At 42.5% G+C, this 22,304-nt stretch overlaps 1 protein-coding gene across 7 annotated transcripts in view; it reads left to right on the top strand.

Annotated features, from left to right (window-relative positions):
• The window catches only part of TTC21B (tetratricopeptide repeat domain 21B), a 101,434-nt gene that overhangs the window by 30,165 nt on the left and 48,965 nt on the right, over positions 1-22,304 (top strand). For all 7 annotated transcript variants that reach the window (XR_013347530.1, XR_013347529.1, XM_077830230.1 and 4 more), the window contains 8 exons: positions 2,979-3,076; positions 3,636-3,836; positions 5,991-6,120; positions 7,507-7,664; positions 9,705-9,929; positions 11,403-11,641; positions 18,618-18,690; positions 19,805-19,915. Coding sequence is in view for 5 of the 7 variants with exons in the window: in XM_077830230.1 (XP_077686356.1) it covers positions 2,979-3,076; positions 3,636-3,836; positions 5,991-6,120; positions 7,507-7,664; positions 9,705-9,929; positions 11,403-11,641; positions 18,618-18,690; positions 19,805-19,915 (1,235 nt within the window). In the remaining 2 variants the exon portion in view is untranslated. The remainder of the gene's footprint in view (positions 1-2,978; positions 3,077-3,635; positions 3,837-5,990; positions 6,121-7,506; positions 7,665-9,704; positions 9,930-11,402; positions 11,642-18,617; positions 18,691-19,804; positions 19,916-22,304) is intronic.

Raw genomic sequence — 22,304 nt, 5'->3', positions numbered from 1 at the left:
GGACCAGGACACTATGTGCTATAATAAAGCCAGTAATAAGTAACACTTTTTCAAAGAATGTTGAGAAAACAAGCTCCCCTGAGCATCCATGGCTAAGATTAATTAATATGTTGCTCTGATTTCTACTCAAAATAGGAATAAAGGGATACCATCAAGGTCAATATTTACCCTAATCTAAAAGAGTTTAAAGTACTTAAATGTTACTGGAGTCTTGGAAAAATGTATCCTTAATAAAAATCCAACTTCTATAAGGAAAACAAAAAACAATCAGTGATAGTTACTTGATGACCCCACAGTATGCCAACATTTTTATGGCTGACTTAAAACAACGCTTCCTCAGCTCTTGTCCCCTAACGCCCCTTGCGCTACATTGATGACATTTTCATCACCTGGACCCATGGAAAAGAAGCCCTTGAGGAATTCCACCATGATTTCAACAACTTCTATCCCAGCATCAACCTCAGCCTGGACCAGTCCACATAAGAGATCCACTTCCTGGACGCTACAGTGCTAATAAGCGATGGTCACATAAACACCACCCTATACCAGAAACCTATACTTACCTACTTGCCTCCAGCTTTCATCCAGACCACACCACATGATCCATTGTCTACAGCCAAGCTCTAGGATACAACCTCAGACAGAGACAAACACCTACAATACCCACCTGCTGAAGTGAAGAAACAGATTGACAGAGCCAGAAGAGTTCCCAGAAGTCACCTACTACAGGACAGGCCCAGCAAAGAAAATAACAGAACTCCACTAGCCGTCACCTTCAGCCCCCAACTAAAACCTCTCCAGCGCATCATCAGGGATCTACAATCTATCCTGAAGGACGATCCCTCACTCTCCCAGATCTTGGGAGACAGGCCAGTCGTCGTTTACAGACAGCCCCCCAACCTGAAGAAAATACTTACCAGCATAAAAACACTAACCCAGAAACCTATCCTTGCAACGAAGCCCGTTGCCAACTGTGTCCACATATCTATTGAGGGGTCACCATCTTAGGGCCTAATCACATCAGCCACACCATCAGAGGCTCATTCACCTGCACATCTACCAATGTGATATATGCCATCATGTGCCAGCAGTGCCCCTCTGCCATATAGATTGGCCAAACTGGACCGTCTCTACGTAAAAGAATAAATGGACACAAATCAGACGTCAAGAATGATAACATTCAAAAACCGGTCGGAGAACACTTCACTCTCTCTCGATTAGACCTAAAAGTTGCAATATTACAACAAAAAAACTTCTAAACCAGACTCCAACGAGAGACTGCTGAATTGGAATTAATTTGCAAACTGGACACCATTAAATTAGGCTTGAATAAAATCTGGGAGTGGATGGGTCATTGCACAAAGTAAAATTATTTCCCTATGCTTATTCTCGCCCGCCCCCCCCCCCACTGTTACTCACACCTTCTTTTCAACTATTAGAAATGGACAATGCTGATTATCACTGCAAAAAAGTTTTTTTCTCCTGCTGATAATAGCTCACCTTTAATTGATCATTCTCGTTAGTGTGTATGGCAACACCCATTTTTTTTCATGGTGTGTGTGTGTATCTGTCTTCCTACTGTATTTTCCACTGCATGCATCCGATGAAGTGGATTTTAGGCCATGAAAGCTTGTGCTCAAATAAATTTGTTAGCCTCTAAGGTGCCACAAGTATTCCTCATTCTTCTTGCAGATACAGACTAACACGGCTACCACTCTGAAACTTGATGACCTTTATCATTCATGTTGTACCATTTTTCTGTCATGCATGTGTTGGGTGCAGGCAGGATACTGAAACTTCAGTGAGCAAGATTGCTTCTGAAAGAATGGGCTTGTGCCCATTTTTTTTCCTTTCTGATGTATGAAGAAACTTAAAAGATGTTTGTTTTCTTAGTGTTCTACTTTTTTTATTTATTTATATTGCTGTTTCTTAATAAAATAAAGTCTGGCTTTCACTGGTTTTGTTGTAGGTATAGCACATTTGTTTTGAGCTCTTCCTACCTTAATTGAAAGATTGAAATTATTTTTTATCCTCATTTATCTTGTCTAGTCATCCGTCTTCCAGCCTGGAGGGGATCTACATTTTTAATGTTTGGAGAGAAAAGAAACTCGGGTCTCACCTGCACACATAGTCTTTTTTTTTTTTTAAACTATTTTTAGAATTGAGAGACCTGTCAGCCTTTCGTTCGCAGAAAGGACACAAGCATGTTTGATTTCTCCATGTTCTTGAATCCAAGCATGGAACGGTATAAGGGGATTATAAGGACACCATGCTGGAAACTTGCAAGTTAAAACAAGATTGTGAATCAAAGACTGACTAGTAGTCACACTTCTATAAACAAGCTTTTGGATGCAGTGAGTTAGTATTGCTATTTAGTAAGAAGACATTAGATAAAGAGAAACCTCTGAGAGTATTGCTAAACGCTGTTCTGTTAGGTGTCTATTCTGTTGAGTAGTTTAAGAATGGAGGAAGAGAGAGAGGTTCCACAGATGATTTTCCCATAGGTCATGGATGATACTACATGGTTTAACAATTATTAGTAAATTGTACATGACAAACCGTTATGAATATAAAGACTTCACCCAGACACTTAAGGGAAGTGTGTTGGGGCACACTGTGAAATGTCAAAAGGATAACTTTTTTGAAATTTTAACAAATACAGCTTAAAGAAACAATTTAGGTATTTTCCTAGATGAAGTTTAAAGCATGTGATGGGGTGTGGGGGGAGAGGAAAGATGGCTTTTATGAAGGAAGGACATAGCTGGAGAAAATTTACATTGTAGATAAACCCTGTACGTCTGTCTCAAATCTTAGTTCTTTGTGTTTTCTCATCACCCTATTAACAAAGGCTGAGGAGTTGATAGTCTAGAGGTAAAGAAAACTAGATTTTTGGGGGCGGGGGAGAGGGCCCTCTGGAAAGTTTAACACTGTGTAGTTATCATAAAGCTGAAACTGAAATTAAATGTTTACTGTTGCAGGAATTATCCGATGTCAGATAATTGAAGGGCAATTAGAAGATGCAGATCAGCAGTTGGAATTCCTTAACGAAATTCAGCACTCAATTGGGAAATCTGGGGTAAAGGACTACTTCACTGAAGTGTTTTGATTCTAATCTGAAGTTGTGGCCAGGTTGAGATTACTACGGTTTAAAACCTTTATTTTTCTGGAGCAGAGTATTCTTAATGGAGGATGCTTTAACTCAGAAATTTGCTTTTTCTGTCTTTTGGTCAAGCAAAGTTAGTGTTGGCCTGCAAGATGAGGACTATTTGTTTACTCAGATTTTTTCTGAGTTTGGATTGAATGGGGGAAAAGGGGCCCCTTTTTTTTTTTAAATGGTGGTGTTGACATTGATAAATTTAACTTATTTATGTGCCTAGACTGGCTCATAATTGCACCATATAAATTGAAAAAGAAATGCATTGTATAGCAAATCTTTATGTACGCCTTACAGTGATCATTCTTAAAAGTTTTCAATTGCATTATATAATTGTTACAATATTCCTAAGTATAGCTTTTGCTCAGGTCATTGCATCTAGTTATTGCCTTGAAAATGGTGAAGTTTTGTATGGTGCTAGATAAATAATAAAAAAGTAACAAAACTAATATAGTTGGAGTTAAATTTTGTTTTTTTGCAGGAACTGTCTTTCTTGCGTGCAGTTTTAGCTATGAAGAAACCTCAAAGACAAGAAGAAGTTTTTCACTTGTTGAATGATGTTCTGGATACTCACTTTTCATCATTGCATGGCTTACCTCTTGGCATACAGTACTTTGAAAAACTGAACCCTGATTTCTTGCTGGAAATTGTTAGAGAATATCTTAATTTTTGCCCAACACAGGTTAGTAGTATTAGACCTCTTCCTCTGAAAACTAGAATTTATCCAAGGACTCCATTTTTAATATCATTTAATAGTTACAAGTAGAAGGGATTTTTTGAGAAGAATCACCAAAAGTATATTTACTTTTCACATGAAGCAAAATTTGTTTTAAATATTGAGCAACTTTGTGCTGGAATAATTGCTAATTTACATCTCATTTTCTTCATACAAAATGCAGCAGTTATATTTGAGAAGGGGTTAAATGTAAGTGCAAGGTGCTCTATATACAGTTATTTGGTCTATTGTTTGATCTGGAGAATAGAACAGAGTAGAACTCACTTAAATAACTAAATGTGAAGGCTAGATGTTGATCACGTGGTCATCCACACCTATGCAGTTTGTCTGCTCAGGATGTTTTCCCACATACATGCATTCATTTCTCATTTCTCTTCTACGTATAAATACAGGTATAAATGTATTTAATGGTATTTTTACTTTTTAATCTCAAACAAAAAGATAATTTATCCATATTGTGGGTTACTTTTTGTGGTTGAAGATGGCATCCGGTCATACGTTGGGCTTGACGACAGGAATATTTGACCCTCATAAGTATTTTCAGGATACCAAGGAAAGGGCCTTCAAGATATTAAGATATTGCACCAAGTGTTATCAGTAAGAAAGAGAACAACTGAAAAAACTTTCAAGTATGTTACAGAGGAAAGATCTTAACAAGTAATTGTTGGGCATTAGCTCAGATATTATACAGTTCCACAGACTTCTAGCAAATGTTGACAGTTTGCTATATGACTGTCCTATAATTATTTGCTATGTGTTTTAGTTTCTCAAGAACAGACTGTAAGTTCCATGGTAGTGGAATGCCTCACAACTGCTGTGGCAAAAATTGCAGTGAAATGACAGTGTTTAAAGCTCAAAAAGACACTAACAATTGCAGCATCTTACAAGGCTAACAGTAAAGAAAATAGCACCCAAAAGAAATGTAAATCTGTTTTTAAGTGGCATCTCATCTGAAAAAAATATTTTGAATTTTTTTCTTCTTAGAAAGGTGCATGCTTTATTGAGCTAGGGAATTGGAAAATGGAAAAGACGACAAAGCAATTGCCACCATGTGAACTATATTTGAAACTGAAGGTTTTTTTTAATTATTTATTTCTGAGACTTCAGCTGGGGGGGGCTGTCGTCCAGAAAGGAATTCTATCAGTGACATTGGCGCTCTGAGTACTCTCAAAGAATTAAAGGAGGATGGAAACTAATGGTTGGACATCTTTTCTTGTAGAAGAACCTATAGGAAGGGGAAATGACAAAACTGGAAGGAGAGCCATGTCTTCCTTTTCACGGAGAAGAGTTTGTGACCCTAGTGAGGAAGAGGAAATGCAGCCTACATAACCCAACTGGGTAGACGTTGGGACATTTGATTACAGGGAATCCCTCTTCTACCGCATCAAATATCCTAAGGAATCTTTCAGCCTGTTCCCCTCCCAGGGCTGCATATTACAGCTGTCTTTGTGGACTAGGAGGTGTGGAGGAAGTTGAAGCTGTGAAGGGAAATTCAGGCTGCTTCTAACATTAAATTCCTTGCAGATTTTCCTAGTATAATTATGCCAGGTTCACAGAAGATCATGCCATGGAAAGCAACAGTTTTCCAACTCCTGCTCTGTGTTCTGCTGAGCCCCAACAACATGGAGGTGCTGTGGTGAAGGGGTGTCCCTGGGCCCCCCAGGGAGTGATGGAAGAACAAAGCAGAGCTCCTGTTGACTCAGGCCTCCTACTTACCTTTACCTTCCCCTGATTGTACCTGCTTTGATTCCCCTGAAGCCAAATTATTGCTATTTGAGGATCACCTGGCCCCAGTGTAATGGACTGGTTTGTGTACAACCAGAGAGAGAAGGCCTGATTCTGATTTCATTTATATAAGTCTTACACTGGTCAAGTCCCGCAAACTTTAATAACAGTTCTCTGCATTTACACCGGTATAAATGTGAGTAGAATTTGGCCTCTTATATTTAAAATACATTTCACTGTTTCTTCATGGTGACACATGCTTTTCACTTTTTGAACTTTCAGATTCTTAGGCTGAGCAAAATTAGCAGTGTTTTTTCTTTTTACTAGTTCATGTTCTTAAAATGAATTTTTCAGTTGATCTGTTCTTATTTCTAGCCTGCAAATCCAGGACAACCCCTTTCACCACTGCTCAAACACTGTACCTCAGTTCTTGAAACTGTGGTAAAAACTGTACCAGGTCTTCTACATGCTGTCTTTTTAGTTGCAAAGGTGAAATACTTATCAGGTAATATATGTGTGTGGCTGCAAAAATACAAATATTTATGTATTAAATAAATATTTTTCTTCCATTGTAAAGTACTGTAACAAATATCTGATTTCTTATATTCTGTTCTTTTTTTTAACAACGCAGTATTAAAATTATTTCTTTCCTCTGGGTTTATTACCTGATTGTTCCCTTAAAATGCACTTCTGAAAAAATAGAAATGTAGCATTGATTTTTCAGTAAGTTGAAGTCTTTCATACAGGACTAGAGTGGATGGTTCAGGGACTGGGATAATGGAGAAATTTCTGTCTATGCTGTGGTTTTGTCTTCAACTCTCAATGACACTGATGAGAAGTATTTAGTACAGAGGTGGGCAATCTATAGCCCGCGGGCCACATCTGGCCCGCGGGACTGTCCTGCCCGGCCTCTGAGCTCTTGGCCCGGGAGGCTGTCTCCTCCTCCCCAATAGCAACACCACTGCATGGCACAATGCTCTGGGTGGTGGGGCTGCAGAGCCTGGCCTGACCCTGTGCGCTGTGCTGTGCTGCACAGCCACAGGTGTTCCAGGCCAGTGCGGTGGGGGGGCGTGGGTTGGATAGAGGGCAGGGGTGTGGATGGGGTCGGGGCAGTCAGAGGGCGGGGAATGGGGGTTGAATGGGGGCAGGGGTCCGGGGGGGCAGTCAGGAAGGAGAGGAGGGGTTGGATGGGGCAGCAGGGGGGCGGTCAGGGGGCAAGGAGCAGGGGGGTGGATGGGACAGGGGTCCCGGAGGGGGGGTTGAATGGGGTGGGGGGGGCAGTTAGGGGGGGTTGGATGGGGCAGGGGTCCTGGGGGGACTGTCAGGAAGGATGGGTGGGGGTTTGATGGGGCAGCGGGGGGCAGTTAGGGGTGGGGGGGGTCTAGGGGCAGTCAGGGGACTGAGAACAGGGGGGTGGATGGGGCAGGAGTCCTGGGGGGGCCGTCAGGGGTGAGAAACGGGGAGGTCGGATGGGGGCTGGGGCCGGGCCATGCCTGGTTGTTTGGGGAGGCATAGCCTTCCCTAACCGGCCCTCCATACAATTTCAGAAACCCCATGCGGCCCTCAGACTAAAAAGTTTGCCCGCTCCTGATTTAGTAGCTGCTATTTGAGGTCATTAGCAGCCTATTAAATATATGTATATCTTAAAAGCAAGCTGTGAAGCCTTTATCTAAAATATAGAGAGGCTAATGGCTTGTCTACACTTGAAATGCTACAGCACTCCTCCTTCTCAAGAGGCAGTGTCTACATTGGGAGTTAGGTTGGCTTAACTACATTGGTCAGTGGTGTGAATTTTTCAGTGTAGACCAGGCCTAAGTAAGAGGCACTTATATTTAATACTGGGCTTTGATTTTTTTTCTCTTGTTTTTTGCTATTTTGTTTAAATCATTAGGTGATATTGAGGCATCTCACAGTGTCCTACAGCATTGCCTGGAACAGAATCCTTCTTATCCAGATGCTCATTTACTTATGGCTCAGGTTCATTTGTCCCAAAACAATTTTAAGCTCTGTTCTCAGTCCCTGGAACTCTCTCTGAGCTACAATTTTGAGGTGAGTTTGATCAAAGGAATTAAATTGTTTTATGCAATCAGTTTTGCAAGACTTCTTCTAGAGCTTGCACAGCAAGATGCATTATTTTAATACTTATCTTTTCACTACAAGCTTGGCATCTGAACACGTTTTTCAGGTGAATAATTTTAATTGCAAGGCAAATTGGGAGTGTGATGAAGTGAGGATTCCAAATTTGCCTATTAACTTGCCCCAAAGTATCAGAATTTTCTTGAGGAGTATAGAAGAAAGAAACAACTTTTCTTTTCTGATCTCTCTCTATATAGAGAACTGTTAACAGAAATAAGTATTACAATGTATAAGGACATACTATATAAACAGGATTTGTAGTCCCAGAGACATCTTGCAACAAAATTGTGAAAGGTTTGCATAAAAGAATATAAGAAGGTTGGTCCAAACCCTTACTGCCTTTCAAGAAACCTGGGAACCTCTGTCAGTATTTCCTTGTTCCCTGGTCAGCAAAGCCAGCACACTTAAGCAGTGGTGGTTCTAAAATGGCTTTCCCCACTCTCCTCTATTGTAGCTGATTCAGTACTTGATACTGCGAGGTACTGAGAACTCTGGTCTATTGAAGTCAATCGGACTACTTAAAGTTAAGTGCTTTGCTGGGCCAGGGCCAGCACGCTCAGCAGTTTACACGATTGAATTCTGAGTGAGTATCCCAATAGGGCTTTGCTGCAAGGTGGACGGTATGAGACAAGCTGGTCTTTATTTCCTTTCTAAAATATTCCTCTGCCTACCTTCTGTTCTCCAAATGTTGGCATAGAGAAGCTGAATGAAAAAAATACCTCCTGATGTCCCTGCAATTTTGTATGGAGCCACACTTACTCTTTCCATTTGTTCCCCTTAATATAAAAACAGACCTATTCAAGCAGGTAGAGTGGATGAATGCCACAGTGGGTTTGTGTATATAAGTTAATTGCCAAATTATGTATATCTTGGAATGTTCGACTCTTTTTTGAAACTACTGTACCAGCTTACTGAAGCATATGTTGTCTTGTCTATGATTAGGAGAGGAGACACAGAAAACACCTGTAACAAGCAGGTTCATTTTAAGTAATGGTCTAGTGCATGCCCTTTTGTCTCTAGATCAGGGTTCTGACTCATGATATTCTTTCCTTTGTATGGTTTGTGGGGTTTTAATTAAAAAAATTGTCTTGCATATTCTTTGAAGACAACATTACTAATAGAAGTAATACTACACTTGCTAGACACAAGTATAACATGGATTAGTAGTAAGGCTGTGTGTCTATCATGGAGGTCACAGATTCTGTGACTTTGTGTGACCTCCATGACTTCTGCAGTGGCTGGTGTGGCTGGCTCAGGGGCTGCTCGAGCTGGGCAGCTCCTGGGCCAGCAGTGGTTTGAGTTTGGGAGTGGGCTCAGGGCGAGGCAAGGGGTTGGGGTGCAGGGCGGCGCTTATCTCTGGGTGCTCCCCAGCTCCCACTGGCATGTCCCGGCACTCCTAGGCAGAAGGGCCAGGGGACTCTGCATAGCTCCTGCAGCTCCCATTGACTGCAGTTCCTGGCCAATGGGAGCTGCGGAGCTGGAGCTTGTGGCCAGAGCAGTGTGGCGCCCCCATGGCCACCCCTCCCTGTAGGAGCTGCAGGAACATACTGGGTAGTGAGCCTGCCAGTCCCGGGCCGTGTGCTGTTGTCCGCCTCGCCTCCCCTCCCCTCCTGCACCAGCGGGGGGGTCACGCCACCCTCCCCCAGCACCCGTGACACCCCCGGACTGCCCCCTGAGCACCCGCAGCCCCTGGCCCAAGTTTTAGTTAGGGGTGTGTAGTAAAAGTAATGGACAGGTCACGGGCCATGAATTTTTGTTTACTGCCTGTGACCTGTCTATGACTTTTAGTAAAAATACCTGTGACTAAAATGGAGCCTTAATTATTAGCATTTGTTATGCCTTTCTCTAAATATTTTAGTTAAATAACAAATTAACAAATTTATTCCTCAGGATTCTTGATTTTTTTTAACAGTAAAGCAGAATATAGAAACTGATTAATAACTTATATTTCAGGTGAGAGAACATCCCTTGTATCACTTAATTAAAGCCCAGACCCAAAAGAAGATGGGAGAAATATCAGAAGCTATTAAGACCTTGCAGATGGCAATGAGTTTACCTGGAATGAGAGGCACTGTGGCTTTCTCAAAATCAAAAGCAAAAAGAAATGAAATTGATGCAAGTAATCGTGTATCTATCTTTCTGGAATTGGTAGAAGCTCATCGTTTGAATGGAGAACAGGTATGACAATGAGTAATTTAATAAAATGCAGTGTATATTTGAGGCGGAATACAAACCTCAATTATTCCATTGACAAAAGCATCTACCCATGAGCTTGTCCATGACAAACCCCTACAGTACTTTACAGGAAGTCTTGACTTTAGGAGACTTAACAATTCTACAGACAGAGAAATATCTGAATTTCAAGGTTTTTTGGAGTTTGGTTCTCAGGCTGTTCTGAGACACATACAAATTCTTTGCCATTCTCAGAGTGGAGATAGTTTTCAGAATGTGTGTAGATACTGTTCTGAGGCTGCAGACTGGATGAAACACTTGCCCATCTCTCCTTTAATTGCGAGGAGTTAACTTCAAAGCCCATCTGTGATCACTTAAATGCCATGATCAACCATTGTGCTGTTCATAGTATGAGACTGTCATGGAATCACAGGGTCAGTGCTCCTGGCTCTGTATGGTCCTTGGGAGGAACCCCCTTCAGTGTAATAGCCCACCTTGGGAGTCTCACTCTCGGGGGTTAAGCACTAGACTCCACTGTCTCCTGGAACCACCCCTCTAAGCCTTCAGTATGTCTGTCTCCATGAGCTCCCTTCAGTGAATCCAATAGCTCTGGACCCACTGGGGGGCCGCCATACCCAGAGGGAGCAATGCAGCCCCAATCTCTAGACTGCGAGTGACTCCCAGCCAGCGTAAAAACAAAAGGGTTTATTGTATGTCTGTAACACAGCACAGCAGGTTCTCGGAGGCCTTGACCATAGAAAGTCTCAGCACAGCCCATCTGGGACTGTCCAGCATCCAGGTCTCTTAGTCTCAGTCCAGAAGTGACCACTCCTCCTATGGCCTACTCTGTCTCACCTCCAGGGCCCCTCCTCCATCCTTTTTCTGCTTTCCCAGGCAAACAGATTACCTGGTGTCTCTCTCTTCAGCCCTTGGTTCTCCTGCTCATCAAATTCGGCTGGCTCCCAAGCTGGGGAGGGCCTTCAGGCCATCGGTTGCTAGGTTACAAAGTGTCCAGGCTGCTCGGTGGAGTCACACCTGGTCCTCTTCACCCTTTCCCACCACCTCGTTAAACATGCAGCACATAGGGGAAACTGAGGCGCACACAACCTTGATACAAAACATTAAGAAAATTCCCCACTTTTAGACATTTAGGCTAATGTATTTACCCAGTGTAGCTGGATCTCTAGCTCCATCCTGGAATTACATTTGATGGAAAGTGTGTTTTATAGTGGTGCGTACTGTGGTATATTCTTATGTATGCAACTGTAATGTTTGTTACTGTCTTTCTGCTACTTGTTCGCCTTGTGTAGCTTTCAGCTAATCATGAGTACAATCCTCTTTTCCCTTTTTAAACATTTTAAAGTATATTGCAAGTATGTTTTTGTCCTTGGTGGTCCTTTGTCCTCCATTTATTTGCAATATAGGTCGCCTTGGATGCATTAACTTGAGGTCAAGAAAAAAAATAATTGTGTTTTACAGCATGAAGCTGCTAAAGTGCTGCAAGATGCCATCAATGAATTTACTGGCACCCCTGAAGAACTACGAGTTGTGATTGCTAATGCAGACCTGGCTCTTGCACAAGGAGATATTGAACAAGCCTTAACTATGCTCAGAAATATTACATCTGAACAGCTGTACTTTGTACAAGCCAAAGAAAAAATGGCAGACATTTATCTTCAATACAGAAAAGAGAAAAAGTTATATGCAAGCTGCTATAGGTAAAAACCACCACCACCTGTGGTATATACCATAACCTTTCTGTCTGTGAAATATTGATATTCTGTGCAGCGCTTGTTTCCCTCCCCCCAAAATACGTCAAATTATGAAATTTATCTTGGTAGTATAATCCACTAAAGTAGCAATGCAAAGCACTATTTACCCAAGGCAACTTTTCAGAATAAAAAATAACCAAATGAATGGTTGATATATCAGCAATAATTTTTTAAAATAGATTCAGTCTAAAAGGAGAAACATTAATAGTTCTGAGTATTAAGGAAAGTGTATAATTTAAATAATTTAAATCTGCAAGATAAATCTATTTTAATATTTAAACTCCTGCAATATTATATAGTAATAACTTTTGCCACATCATACAAAGACACCTAGAAAAAGAGCAGATACTAAAAGGGCTTTTGAAAATGAACAGTAAATGATTTGTACTCTGTTTAAGGTTTTGACTAAAAGTCTCAGATAGCAAGGAACATTAGCATATACACTTGTTTTTTTTTTTAAAAAAATCTTTTGAGTCTTCCTGAAATCAACAGTTTGATTTCCGGTCTTCTTGTAATACCCCAGCAATCACTGTACTGTTACATCACAACTGCCATAAGCAGGTTGTTGGCTTATGGAATGTCAGGTTAATATTTATGGTTTGTTTTTTTTAACCCTTGTACAAAGTTGTGAAGGTCTAAATTCTGGTACCCTGAGGTTGAGCAAATACATTCAGTAAATAGCACTGTTGTGTTAAGGGCAAAAGTATACTTATTCTGGGCACTTCAGGCTCTCTTCTCTTCCAAAAAACTCCTCCCTGACCGCTCTGGCCCCCTGTATGATGCTAAAGAAGCTTTCCCCATCAAGCAGAAAATCTTGTCCCTACTTTTCCTGCCAGTGCTAACCTGGTGGCTACATATTCAGCTTGGAACTGCTGTAGGCAAGAAGGTCCCCATCTGCAGCTTTCTGGGCTGAGGAAAAGGGAAAATGACTCGTGGAGAGAGGACTCACTGGAGCGAGGAATGGCCCCTCACAAGTGTGCCTACTTTAATACAAAGCTTTAATTTCAACTAGAATATCCAGATATCTGATTCTCACCATATGAACTTTCAACGACGCTGAATGGATGCAGGCTATTTTTTTAAGTGAAGATACTTGATTCAAGATAACCTTTGCAGATTAGTATCTTTTAGGAAATTTAAGGCTGTCTCACAGTATTAATTTTGATTATTCTTGGAAATAGCCATTCTTCAGGTATGAGAGTGGATTCCACTGTAGATTCGCATGCACCCCATGCATGTGAGTTTTGAATCATTTCAGCAGCATTCATCAAGGCTGCGTGGGCACCCTGTGCTGCTTCCTGCTCCCTTGCAAGGGCGAAAAGGGCAGAGCAGCCACAATCCTTCCTCAGTTCCCTCTTAATGTTCCCACCAATGAGAGAGAACCTTGACTGTGCCTGTCCTGCATCTGTATTTTGAATTTCACTTTATTTTTATTTTTCCTCCTTAAAAATTTCAGTTGCATGTGCCAGAAAAAGAGGATATATGGGGGAGGCCCCTGGTACACTCCCTTGTATAGCAGGGTGAAGTGCTTTGTCAGCCATTGAGCAGGGGCCATGTGAATCCTGTCCTTCCTGTGACTGTCTGATGCCTTTCATTGATAGGCACAGCAGATGTCTTTTCTGCCTTGGGGAAGGGCACATCCCTGACAAGTACTCTGTCTGCCATGCCGCCACCTCGTGCACCAGGAAATCAAGGGATGCAAGACGTAAGCTGTGCTGCTTGGAGCACGTCTTATCCCAGAGAGGAGATAGTCTCCTCGGCTCTAGCTTGGAGGACATCTTCAGCAGGTGCCCTGGTAACTAGGCACCACACTTGATCCAGTGCTGGAACTGCATCAAACAGTACTGTCATCCCCAGAGATGTATTTCTCACCATCTACAGGACACTCCTCCTCTACTACAAGGAAAAAACAGGAATGGTACCCTAAAGATTATTCCAGGAGTGCCTCTAACTGGGCTCTGCCATGACTGGCCAATACCAATATTAACTACCGCCATGGTCATACTAGTGCTGTTGAGGCTCCACCTTCCCACAGGCCCCAGAATGGAATCCCATTTCACATCTTGACACAGGGTGGAGATCCTGATCACTGTAGGCATAGATAGTCAGAGCACCTTCAATGTAAATGCGAGTATTTACACTTCAACACCATACCATAAGCCTTTACTATGCCACCCCCCACAAAGACAGAGAACACAGTCATAGAATATCAGAGTTGGAAGGGACCTCAGGAGGTCATCTAGTCCAACCCCCTGATCAAAACAGAACCAATCACCAGTTTTTGCCCCAGATCCCTAAATGGCCCCCTCAAGGATTGAACTCTCAATCCTGGGTTTAGCAGGCCAATGCTCAAACCACTGAGCTATTCCCTCCCCCCCATCTTCTACCCACAGTCTGCAATCAGAATACCTGCTCAGAAAGCAACCCTGCTACTTTTGGAAGCACCAGTCATCCTCCTCCATTGCAAACTAAGCTCCTTCCCAGAAGCTACTGTTTTAACGAGGTGGTGTAGAGCCACATCAGAACTATTCCAGAGTGGACCTTCTTCAGAAACAATTTCGTCCCTCGCCATCAAGCATGACGAGAAGCTAAGGCTGGCCATTAACACCTATGGCTGCCTGTCCAGTTCCTTTCCTTGCCCCCTAGCTGTCCCCTCTCTCACTTCCTTGCTTCAGAGGCCCTTCTTACAAGAGCCTGTTACCCAAAGAAAAGTGTCCCTGTTTCATCTAGGAGCCACAGAAGGGGTCCTGCTGGAGTGCAGAGAAAGATTCTTTTATTCCTGATATTTCATTATTCTGAAGAAGAAAGGTGATCTCCAGCCTATCTTGGCGCTGAGGAGGCTGAACAGAGATATATATGCACCATCTCAGATTCAGGATGGTAATGTTTGCCTCCATTATTTCATCACGTCAGGCTCAGAACTGGTTTTGGCTCTTGACTTATACAATGAGTACTTACGCATGGTCCACAGGAAGTAGCTGAGAATTATGGTGGGGGCCAAACTAATACTGGTTCATGGTATTGCCCTTTGGACTCTCTATGGCACCAAGAGACTTTACAAAATGGCTTGCTGTTGTGGCTGGATGCTGAAGGGAAAAGGGCATCCATGTCTGCCTATGTCAAGATGACTGCCTGATCAATAGCAGATCACACCAGCGAACTTGGATCTGTTTCAGCTATGCCCTTTCTCTGTTTGCCTTCTCCTGAGCAATGAGAAATTGTCACTTACCCAATCACAGACATATAGAGTTAATCAGAGCCAGAATAAACTCCATGACAGCGAGGGATACTTACCACAGGACTGATTCTTCTCACTTTAGTTGTTACTGAACATGGTGGTATCGCACCCAGCTATGACAGTACGGATTTGCTTCACATTATTAAGCCATATGTCTGTGCATACCTTACACCATTTGCTGGGCTTCACCCGAGTCCCCTACAGCTTTTTCTCAGATCAGCCTATTCTCCTGTGAAGCATCTGATGAGCAAGACCATTTTAATTCCATCTCATAATCTTGGAGCATTGACCTGGTGGCTGCATCATGACAATACCCAAAAAGGGATACCATTCATGGCCCTGTAGCCATCCAGTGCATTAGTCACAGATGTGTCTGGGGATCCAACTGGAACAGCTACAGATACAAAGGACATGGTCACCAGAGGAGCTACAACTAAATATTTTAGAGTTGAGTCCTCAGATTGGTGTTTGTGGCATTCCTCCTGGTCCTGTGACACTGTGTAGTACACATGCTGACAGAGTGTGGGTGATGTACTGCATAAACCTGCAAGGGAGTGCCCATTCTGTCTCCTTCTGCAGGGAGGCAATCAAGCTATGTAAATGGTGCCATCTTCAAGGCATACATTTTGAGAGCCATGAACCTTCTGAGAGCTAGCAAAGACTTTACAGATTTCCTGAGCAGACAAGCTGGTATCATCCATAAGTGGTCACAGTTTAAATTGATCTCCCAGCCAATATTCCATCAGTGGGGGAATCATGTGATAGACCTCTTTTGCTACCACAGAAACATCAAGTATCTCAACTTTTGCTCCAGAAGAGGCATGATTAAAACTGAGTGAATTTTTTTATGAATTTTTTTTGCAGAAAAGTGCATTTTTCAGGCCCCCAAACGATTCACCGAATAATTTGCTAAAAATTTTTTTTAGAGGTGAATTACTTCATTTTGTCTTTTTTGTTTTCAAATTCAGCTAATTTACTACAAAAAAGGTAAACACGCAAAATGGCCAAAAGCAAAACCAAAAATATCTTATTCACTCTGCTATAGACGTGTGCAGGATCCCTGCTTGATGCCTTCAGTCTGCAATGGAATTGGGGCCTTTTTTACCCATTCCTAGTGATTCTGCTAATCTACAGAGTTATTGTTAAGGCCAAAAGAAACTAGCCAAGCTCATCCCTTATAGCTCCCTCCCGGCTGAAGCAGTTTGTCTGATGTACCTGTTACAGATGTTCACACAACCATCAATCAGACTTCCAGACCATGCAGACTTGCTTGTCGCAAGTATTCCATCTAGACTTGAAAATCACCAACTGATAGCCTGGCTGGTTGGCTGTCTGAGCGTCCTGGAAAGAGACTGCTCCTTCCACCTTCAGGAAATCCTAGTGTGGAGCAGGAAGCCATCCATGAGAATCATCTACTTGTCCGAACAGAAATAAATTCTCAATATGTGTGACCCAGCGTGGTCTAGAGCTGGTACTGATCCCAATACCAAAGATTCTGGACTCTCATTTTAGTTCAGTCAAGTTTCATCTAGCAGCAGTATCCCCAGATCATCCATCAATAGTCAGTTACGGTGTTCTCATATTTCATGGTATCCATATTCCTTAAGGGCCTGAGGAATGCTTATCAATTGGGTTACAGAACTCACTCCAACTTGGAACTTCAACATCATCTGTCTGAGGCTTATGAAGAACCCCCACTTGAGCCTGTTTTACAGTGCTCCATCTATAATCTTATTCTCAGGAAGTCTTTCTGATGGCCATCACCTGAGCCACAAAGATGAGCAAGCTTGAGGCATTCATAGCAGAATCCCTGTATACCTTCTTACATAAAGACAAAGTGGAATTAATATCTCATGCAAAATTCATCCCCAAGGTCATTTCTGAATTGTATTTAAACCTGTCAGTCAGCTTACCTGTGTTCCTTCCTGTAACCGGACGCAGACTCACCTGGTGGCGCCTGCTGCTGGTTGTCCTTGGGAATTAGCGTTCCAGCCTCCGGTGCGCCCTCTTCAGGCCGGTGTCTCGCCTTGCTGCTGGCTCCCGGGTCCCTCCCAGGACCCTGGTGCCCCTTTGACTGGGTACTGCCCCCTGGCAGTACCCCCCAGTTCTGGGTCTCCTCCTCCCAGGGGAACCCCCCACCCACTATCCTTACCTCACCTCAGTCGTAGGCTCCTGCCAGTCACCAGGTAGCCCCTGTGCCCTGGGGCAGACTGCAGGATGAGCCACTCATTACCAGCAAGGTTGGGTTTGGACCTGCTGCCTCTACCTACCCATGGTTGCCCCTGCAACCTCCATACCTAATAGGCCTTACCAGGCCCTTAGCCTGGGGCTTTCCTAGGCCGGAGCTCCCAGGCTCCCTTGGCCTTTCACCCACCCTGCTCCAAACTAGGTCCTCTATTCAGGTCTCTGCAGCCAGGTCCCTCCCTCTCAGAGCTAGAGAGAGTACTCTTCTGCTCCTGGCTTCCCTGGCTTTTATAAGGCCTGCTGGGTCTGTTTGGGGTGTGGGCCCCAGCTGCGGCTGCTCTGCCAATCAGCCCAGCTCTTCCCTTGCCCCAGCTCTCTCCCAGGGCTATCTTAAACCCCTCTGGGCCCGAACGGGTGGCCACCCCGCTACACATTTGGAAGCTACAAGCTTCCAAAACCACATTCCACACAAGGGGAGAAGAAACTGCACATTCTGGACATAACCAGAGCTCTTATATTTACATTGACATTACCAAATATTTCAGACTGTCTCTGTGTCTATATGTGGCTATAGCCAGCCACTCAAAAGGGCAGGCTATTTCAGCCCAAAGACTATCAAAATGAGAGACACCTTGTATCTCGCTTTGCTACCACCTGGCTGATGTACCCATCACTCCAGTAGAGATCAAGTGACATCAGTCTGTATCAGAAATGTGTCAATCTGCTCATGTTTTAGCGTTATGCACTGAACTTGGCTGGTAGATCAGATGCCAAATTGAGAGAGCACTACTCCAATCTTTCTTTGACTGATGCTGGTCATGCCCCCATCCTGAAGAGGATAGTGATTTGCCAGTCACCTAGGCTAGGTCTACATTATGGATTTTACAGCAGCACAGCTGTGCCACTGTATTGTCTCCCATGTAGCCACTCTTTGCTGGCAGTAGAGAGCTCTCCTGCTAGCACAATTAAACCACCCCCAATGAGCAGCATTAGTTAGTCAGCTGGAGAGCCTCTCAAGCTGACATAGCACTGTCCACACCAGCACTTTTGCCAGTGAAACTTGTTTGGTTTTTTTTTCACACCCCTGACTGACAAAAGTGGAAGCAAGAATGGTAACTTACACTACAGAACTGTTGTTCTTCAAGGTGATGTAGTTAGTGTGAATCCCATGTCCTAGCCTCCATCTATGTTTTCAGAGTCCTTGGCTGCCCTGGGCTTCCAATTACGGGGGAATTGAGGGAGGGTTGTGGCAGCTGCCCCCTAACCTTATGCCCTTGCATGGGAGTCACAGATCACATGCATGGCGTTGATGGACACTGCTGTTCAGTAGATCCTCAGGTCACACACATGAGGCAGTGCACATCTACAGTGGGATCCTCACTGACTACAATATCTCATAGAACTATGATTACTGTAGTGTAAGTAACCATTGTTTACATATTCTTCAAAGTACCAATATTAACTTAATTATTAAACTAGATTCTGTCTTTTTGTTTTCAGAGATCTGGTGGACAAACTGCCAAGCTCACATACTTTTCTTCTCCTTGGTGATGCATACATGAATATTCAAGAGGTGAGCATCTGCATTGTGATAAAAGATGAGCAGTATAGTTGAGTAATTGGCTGTCATTAGCAAGTTTTGATACAGTCTTGCTTTCTGGTTCTGTTAATAGGTGATCAGGAAGCAAAATGTATGCTAAGGAAAACTTAAGGTCTGTTTACTGGCTTAAAGTATATAAATTCTATATTAATTTTAATTTAACTTAAATATTTAGAGACTAAATAATATACTCAAAATAAAAGGCACCTCAGGGATGAGCATCAGATTTGGGGTGGTCAGGGAAGAGGAGAATTGCAACCTCAGTGAACAATCAAGCATTTTCAAGTCAAATATTGACTAGAGATCTGTGGGTCGAAAGTTGAGGTAAATTCACTTCAGAAATGAAGTTGGAAAAGGTTGGAACAGTTCATTCAAGCTTGAAGGAAAGATGTGTAAATTCTAGAAAAGCAAGGTTACCACAAGAGACCCCTTCAGTGCTTGGAAAGGCAGACAGCATGTGGAGTGCTTGCACTTGATTTTAAATCTTCAAGCAGTAGGTTGGGTCAAAGTCTGTGGGACAGAAAAACTTGAAAGTATAGGTCACTGCAGTACAAAGTGTAGGTGATGAACCCTACCCTAGGGCATAAGCATTTGTCTTCAGTTTGTTCTGGTCATTTATCCTTTTAAAAAGTGAACTCCAAAGCAAAATTGGAATTTGAGTTCAGCTTGGATTTGTTTTGAACTTTCTGACTGACAAGTCTGAATGGAAGGGAGAGGGGGGACACTGAGTACAGCAATAAGGTTTTTGCATGTGCTTTTTCATAACTTCAGTGAACCAGGAAATGCCAAAAGAATTTCAGAGGACAGAGAAAAGATAAAGGTTAATTTAAAACTTTTTGTTTCTGTGCTGTGTTCTCACAGCTTAACGGGAATTCAGCACAAAAATGTGTAAATCAGTGTGTTATTTTTGAGTCTGCTGTCATCTTAACAGTCTGGTAGAGACCACCCTGAGAAGTCCCATAATTTGTGAAACAAGTAGTATTGAAGCTCGCTTTGTGGCATTAACAGATTGCACTGTTAGCTCATTATAGGCCTTTTAGTATAGTTTTGTGAATTTATCATCTGTTTTTCTTTGTTACTGTTCTAGCCTGAAGAAGCCATAGAAGTCTACGAGCAGGCTTTAAAGAAAAACCCAAGAGATGGAATTTTAGCAAGTAAAATTGGAAAAGCCCTAATCAAAACTCATAACTATTCAAAGGTATGTTATGAATAGTTCTTAGACATGCTGTATAAATGGATTACTGTCTACTTCAATGTTAACTTGTTTTTCTAGTACACATGCAGATAGAAGCATTTTACTATGAAAGTTCCAAAAAAGTGGTTTTTCATACTCCTCAAAATGCCTGGAGTATTGAATGTTGTTTTTTCTCTTTAGCAGGTCTGTTTGGCCCTGATTATGTCTCATGGAAAACTTAAAAACCATTAATTATTTTTAAGTAGAATATTTTTCTTTCCTTATTTTTCACTGCTGAAGACAGCTACTAAAAATAAGGTCTTTGTTGCTAAGGAATTCGTCTGTTCCAGACTGATTATTTCTTTCCTGAAGTTGTGAAGCTCATCGGAACCAAATAATGATGTCATAATTGAAGGATCCGGACTTTGGGTTGAAAATAAGTAAATGCATAATAAAGCGTTAATAAAAGTTTTATGTGTTTTATTATTAGTATAGCGTGTTTCAGAATTACAAGATTCAGTTAATTTCATTTGTCATCTTGTAAACAAGAACAGTCCATGCTACGAATGTGGAACAGATATCTCTCAAAATATTCTTTGGACACTTCTTACTGTTACTGTAATCCAACAGTATTGTATATCAGCACAAATTACTTTGACATAAATTCTTATCAGTTCTTGAAGTATGTCAGTGTAGATTCCATTCTAGGTATGAATGCATATCATGAACACAATCTTGGAGTCTTTTAAATAGCAGTGTTGATTGGGCTGCAGTGGCAACATGCATGTTCTCACACTCTCCCATCCAAAAGCATAATGGGCAGAGAGGTCACAGCTGCTCCTCAATTACTTTTTACCAACTGTGACAGTGAGACAGTGCCCTCTTGGCACCAAGGACCAGTAATCAAGACAAAGGAGATGAACATTCTGCCAAATGTAATTTCCAATAAGTCTCCTCTTCCCAGAGGGAGAAGCTTAACTCTTCATTCTACTCCTGGGAATGGAGCAGTAAGCTCATGCAACAGGGGAAAGTGATGCCGGCTCACTTCTGACTCAGTATCTGAGACCTAAAACAGCGCCTATGTCTAACAGTGTTGGTGACTGCCAACTGCCAGCATCAGCGCCAATAATCATTAACTCTGGTGCTGACCTGATGTTAGCAAACTCCTCTAAGTCTCCAATGCTCCCCTTTGCACTGAAGGCACTGTGCTCAGCATGGTACATGCTTAGGGCTTATGATATCAATGTTTCCTCAAAGATCACTACCATCATTGGAGAGAGTCTCATTTCTTACCAGGGCACATCTTCTCTTCATCTTCAAGCAGAGAGCTCTTGCTCCACCATTCAACCAGATCAGGGAGAGGGTCTTTCTCTTCGAATCAGAGTGCATGACCCCAACTCCTTCACGTCAGGCATGACAATGGCCTAATCAGCTTTACCAAAACCAGCCTTATTCCTACAGTGCTGCACATTGGGCATCCTGGGGACCTCCATTTAGGAGCAGATCTCCCTCCTACCAGTCATGGAAAACGCAGTAGGAGAGTTTGACCTAGATGATTGCTGGTCCCCTGAATATGGACAGAGGAGGAGCATGAACAGTTGGCAGATAAAGAACAAGCAGGTTTTGAGCCACCAGAACTATATCCTTCATCCTTTCCCAAAGATCCGTCATTGGCTTCTTCTGATGGGGCAGTCTCCTGATGATTTTATAGCCTTCCAGGAGCCGCTTTCCCCTAGTGCTGGTCTCTTTTAAAAATTAGAAACATTAGTAAGGGAGGAAAAAGCTCAAAGTTATTAGACATACTACATTCTTCTGCTCCTGTCAGAAGAGCATTGCAAATTAACAAGGCATTTTAGAGGTGACTAAAACTTATGGCCAGCAACATTACCTCCAGCTAAAAGAGCAGTAGGGAAAAAGGTACCATGTACCCCAAATTGGTTGTAAGCAATTCTACTTTCCTCCTACGCAGTTAATGGGGAAAAAAAACTTTAAATCTAAGAGTGCACCTAAGGAAAAAAGAGACAGAAACTATCCTCGTTTGGGACAAAAGGTTATTAATGTCACTTTGGCTACAAATAGTGAACTTTCAAGCCTTGTTCGTGAAGCAGTTATCTAACCTAGAACAAGATAATCCCCTTTTTTTTGTTAAACTTACATAGAACATGAGAGGAGTTAAGTCATTATTTCTAAAGGACAGCTAGTGTCAGACACTGTTACAGACAGCGAAGGATACCGCAGACATGGTGCCTAGACATATAGCCACTGCAGCAACTATGTGAAGAATATCATGTTTATTGGACTCTGGTATTCCTAGAGAGATGCAGAATGCAACTGACGACTTGCCCTTTGGGATACGGACTTATTGAGCACATGTACTGATGATGTTTTACACTTCCTAAAAGATTCCCGAGCC

The sequence above is a fragment of the Eretmochelys imbricata genome, chromosome 11 (genome assembly GCF_965152235.1).
Source record: "Eretmochelys imbricata isolate rEreImb1 chromosome 11, rEreImb1.hap1, whole genome shotgun sequence".
Lineage (NCBI taxonomy): Eukaryota > Metazoa > Chordata > Testudines > Cheloniidae > Eretmochelys > Eretmochelys imbricata.
The sequence above is the reverse complement of the archived record's forward strand: the minus strand, read 5'-3'. Positions and strand labels throughout refer to the sequence as shown.